The sequence below is a fragment of the Galeopterus variegatus genome, unplaced genomic scaffold (genome assembly GCF_000696425.1).
Source record: "Galeopterus variegatus unplaced genomic scaffold, G_variegatus-3.0.2 Scaffold4060, whole genome shotgun sequence".
In the NCBI taxonomy this organism is placed as follows: Eukaryota; Metazoa; Chordata; class Mammalia; order Dermoptera; family Cynocephalidae; genus Galeopterus; species Galeopterus variegatus.
Genome location: NW_007730171.1, coordinates 67,025 through 72,173, shown reverse-complemented (window position 1 = coordinate 72,173; position 5,149 = coordinate 67,025). Strand labels below are relative to the sequence as shown.

General features: G+C 39.7%; 1 protein-coding gene across 1 annotated transcript in view; it reads right to left on the bottom strand.

Annotated features, from left to right (window-relative positions):
- Window positions 1–730: 730 nt before the first annotated feature.
- BCAR3 (breast cancer anti-estrogen resistance 3) overlaps window positions 731–5,149 on the bottom strand; it is a 28,778-nt gene continuing 24,359 nt past the window's right edge. The window contains exon 9 of the mRNA XM_008586634.1: window positions 731–1,360. Within this exon, the coding sequence (XP_008584856.1) occupies window positions 1,182–1,360 (179 nt within the window). The 3' untranslated portion in view covers window positions 731–1,181. The remainder of the gene's footprint in view (window positions 1,361–5,149) is intronic.

Genomic DNA, 5,149 nt, shown 5'->3' with positions numbered 1-5,149 from the left:
GCTTCCCAAGCGGCGCACTTATCCAGTGCGCCACCGGGCCGGCCCCACATGTAGGTTCTTAATCTAGATTTTATCTAGGTGTATGATGTGAGGTAAAGAACCAATTTTTCCCTTTTATTTGCTTACTCAGTTGTTCAAGAATTATTGTAAAAAGTCATCCTTTTCTCCACTGGTTGGTGGTATCACTGTCATATATTAATTGCTGTAGCTTAATAATGAACTTTTATGTTTGGTAGGACAGATACATATCTAGTAGGAATCACCAAACCGGGACCACTGTAAATCAATTTCTCAGTTTGGGGTTTTGTTAATTTTACTCCAGACCTATATGAGGACAGGCCTGTGGTTACACATCCTCACCAAAGACAATTTTCATAGTAATTATTTTCTTCCTGGAGCTGTATTTTGAAGACAGGCATGTTTCCTGGTAACATCCCTTTGCTGGCAGATGGATTTTTTTCTTAACCCATTATCAAGGACTCTTTAAGGATTCCTACTTAATGGAGGCATTTTAAGTTCAGCTCCCCCAAGACACACTCTTCAGTTCACAGAGCTGACGTTAGTACTGCCTCTAGATCTACCCAAAAACCTTAAATTTTTCATTGCCACTTTTATGAATTTTGGTTTACTATCAGGAAATAGTCGCTAGGGAAGAGAGTGCCTTAGGAGGCTAGGAGGTAGAATTATTGTACTAAGACAAATTGTGTAATAATAAAGAGACTGGATACAATTGTTTCACAAAAAGATACATTTTCATTCATGACTATTTACATTTGCCATATTTACTTAAAGAATATCATACAACTGATACCTTCTGAAATGTTTCATGCTTTTCTTTTAAATTCTATTTACATTTATCTGACATGGAATTAAAACTAAAATGGTCCAACATGATAATAGAAACAACTAGCCAACATAGCTAGCTCTTCTCTTAAATTTGCTGATCAATATTAGCAACAGTTACCTTAATAATAAATTATCGTTCATTTTAAAATCAGTAGTAATTTTAAACAATTCATAAATAAGTGTGCTCTGTGCAATTTACACGTTTAATATCCTGTGGATACTAAAAGCTTGTATATTGTCAGACTTGCACGTTATTACTTAATCAAATGACAAGCTTTCTCAAAGAAGAAACTAGAGAAGCTTGAAATATTATCCTCAGGTTCTCTGGAGAGTTATCAAAGCTCTGCCTGCTTTACAGGAGGAGGTTCCAGTTTACGTGAGAGGGCAGTTAAGATCTGGTTGAATTTTTCATATCTCTCTGACTGATTGACTTGTGCACCTTTGCTGCCCCATAGCAATCGCATTTGAAATTCAGTCTTAAAGAGTTCACTCATTTCTTCATCTGGTTGAAAACCTAATCAAAACAAAACAAAACATAAAACATTTACTTCAATTCTGCCTAAAAACATAGTGTTAAAAGCAGACTGAACACTTGCTCATTTAAAGTAGGATCAAAATGAACTTTATCTTCTCTCAGAACTTTAAAAAATACCCCCAAAGAAAAGTATAGAATATATGCTATATAAGGGAGGGCAGAGCCCTGCCCCAAAGGACCTGAGCACCTTCAGAGAAGAGAGAACAGGTAAACTCACTGAAACACAATAGGATGAAATCTGTGTGTATAAGCCACTGGGGGTTGTAGTGCTATAGGAAGGAGTGTCACGGTACCTTGCTTTTCTGTTTGCTTGTTTTTGTTTTGAACAACTTTACTGATGTATAATTTACGTACCTTATGATTCACCAATTTGTTGCACAGTTTGATTTATGATAGTAAATTTATAAAGTTGCACAACCATCACCACCAGTTTTAGACACTTCCATTGTCCTAGAAAGTTCCCTAGAACCTCTTCGCAGTCAATCCTTGTTCCCACCCCAGACCACAGCCAACCACTGATCAGCTTTCTGTTGCTACTGTTTTACCTTTTCCAGAAACTTGATATAAATGGAATCATAGAATATGGACTTTTTTTTTTTTTTGTGACCAGTAAGGGGATCGCAACCCTTGGCTTGGTGTTGCCCGCACCGCGCTTAGCCAGTGAGCGCACCGGCCATCCCTATATAGGATCCGAACCCACAGCGGAAGCACCGATGCGCTCCCAGCTACACACTCTCCCAAGTGAGCCACGGGGTCGGCCCTAGTATGTGGACTTTTTTGTGCCTGACTTTAGCCAGTGAGCGCACCCGCCATCCCTATATAGGATCCGAACTCACGGCGGAAGCACCGATGTGCTCCCAGCGCCACACTCTCCCAAGTGAGCCACGGGGTCGGCCCTAGTATGTGGACTTTTTTGTGCCTGACTTCTTTCACTTAGCATCATGTTTTTTGAGATTATTCCATGTGTTGCATGGTATCTATAATTCATTCCTTTTTATTGCTGCGTAGTATTTGGTTATATGGACACACATTTTATCATTCACCAAATGATGGACACTTGGATTGTTTCTAGTTTCAGGCTACTATGAATAATGTGAATATTTGCATATAAGTCTTTGAGTGGACATGTATTTTAATTATTCTAGGAGTGGAATTACTGGGTCATATTCTTTGCTTTTAAAGAAAGTGTCAAACTCTATTCCAAAATAGGTGTACCATTGTATAGCCACACTGGCAATGTATGAAGATTCTAATTTTTCCACATGGTGCCATTGTTAGTTTTGTCACTTTTTAATTGTAACCATTTTACACAGTGTGGTGGTATCTCATGGTTTAAATTTACATTTTCCTAATTAATGCTTTGAACATCTTTTCATGTGTTGTTATTTGTATATCTTCTCTGCTGCAGTATCTATTTAAATATTTCATGTACTTAAATCTTGTCCTCTCATTGAGTTGTAAGAGTTTTTTATATATTCTAGATATGTCCTTTATCACATAAATGTTTAGCAAATACTTTCTCGTAGTCTGTGTCTTGCCTTTTCACTTTCTTAGTGATGTGTTTTGAAGAACAAAAGCTTATAATTTCTATTTATCAATGTTTTCTGTTACAGGTCATACTTCTTGTGTCCTAAGAAATTCTTGCCTAATTCAAAGGCACAAAGAATTTCTCCTGTTTTCTTATAGGAACTTGATACTTAAGCTCTTACATTGTGGGTCTGTGATCCATTTTGGATTAATTTTTATGTATGGTATGAGGTAAGGATTGAGATTCCTTTTTTTTTTTTTTTTTTTGCATATGGATATCCAACAGTACTGGCACCATTTGTTGAAAGACTATACTTCATCCAATGAATTACCTTGGCACTTCTGTTGAAAATCAATTGACAGCCCTATGTGACAGCCCTATTTCTTTACTCTCTATTCTATTCTATCTAAGGGAAGCTCTAGTCTACTTAAGGCCAGAGGCACTAGACAACTCTAGTAGAGAGGAAGAAGCCTCTAGCCAAAGAGTCTTGTGGTTCTCATCTNTTTTTTTTTTTTTTGCATATGGATATCCAACAGTACTGGCACCATTTGTTGAAAGACTATACTTCATCCAACGAATTACCTTGGCACTTCTGTTGAAAATCAATTGACAGCCCTATGTGTGGATCTATTTCTTTACTCTCTATTCTATTCTATCTAAGGGAAGATCTAGTCTACTTAAGGCCAGAGGTACTAGACAACTCTAGTAGAGAGGAAGAAGCCTCTAGCCAAAGAGTCTTGTGGTTCTCATCTTTTATTATTGTTGGAGTAGTTTGCTCTGACATTAAATATATTCCCACCATCTAGATCACAGGATCTTGGTGTTGGAAAGGACAATAGATGCCTTTCCTTTCTGATGATGCCAGAATATCCTTGATGGATAACCAGCCAGAGGCCAGATGATGACCTCTATTCATTCAGTTAACACACTTTGAGCCCCTGCCCTGGGCTGGGTGCTGGTGAGCAAATCTCTGCCCTTACTGGGTTCACAGTCACTTCCAGCAATGGGAACTTGCAGTATAAACTTGTGTCAGGATCAACTGATAAATCCCATCAGGTACCTTTAAAGTGACTTGCTGTAGAACAGCTTAAGGAACGCTTTTCTCAAAACCCATCCTAATATATTGGCTTATGCGATATCCAATGTAATATATNTATGGGCTTTGTATAAATAGGCGCTCTAATAATATCTGTTGAATTGAATTGTATTTTTATTGTTTGAGTCCCACACTGCCAACACTGGAGAACGTTTTGAGGAAAACAGTGAAACAGTCAAGGTCCAGGGTTCGATCCCTATACCAGGCTAGCCGCCAAAAAACCCCAAAAAAAACAGGTACATGGTGTTTATAATGACAGCAGCAGACACAGTGCAAACTGTTCAGTCCCACATTCTGGTTCTGAAGCAACAACTTTCCTTTAGGGTGAAATGAATAGGCCTCTCCTTCCCCACATAGTTCTTAACCTTGTAGATCAAACTGTGGGCTCTTAAAGAATTTTTTAAGACTATATATTGAGGAAGAGAAAACAGTCATCCCTGATGAGTGCCTTGGTAAAGCCCTAGTTCTAGCACTTGATCCCTAAGTGGACTTTTTGCCTACAAACCTTCAGCCCTCCGGGCTTCCTCCACACAGACGCCAGGGTGATTTGCGTGAAAACATAAATCTGACCACCTGACACCTTCCCACGTTTAAACCCTTCACTAGCTGTTCCTCAGCCGCGGTGCTGCATGGAAGGCCCTTCTCCGCTGGACCCACTCCCTCTTCAGCCTAGCTGGCCACTCCTTAGGTCCCACTTACACTAGTCCAAACCCAAGGACTCGTGGTTCCCGCCCTTCCCCAAGCTGGCTCAGTGTCTTTGCTTGTGTTGTGCCCTCTGACTGATTCCCATCCCTTTCCATCTTTGTTTTCTGGCTGACGACTTTTGTCCTTCAACAGTCAATGGAGGTGTTTTCTCTTCCAGGAAGTGGCCCCAGGTGCTTCCTCTTTCCCTGCATCTCTGACCAAACCAATTACGTGTGCTACGTGCCCCATGGTACACCCTGCAGTTACCACTGTGTGCTGAAAAACCTGTTTAAATGCCTCTAAACCCCTTGGGGACATCCGTTAAGCATGATGCTGTGCATGTACTATGTCCGTGATAAATGCTTATCGAGCTAACTGAGGAAGCTACCTTCTATTACAGTAGTGCTTATAAAAAGGTCAGTTTACACAACACTCTGCCCAGCACTTTTCGGAAAGCGTC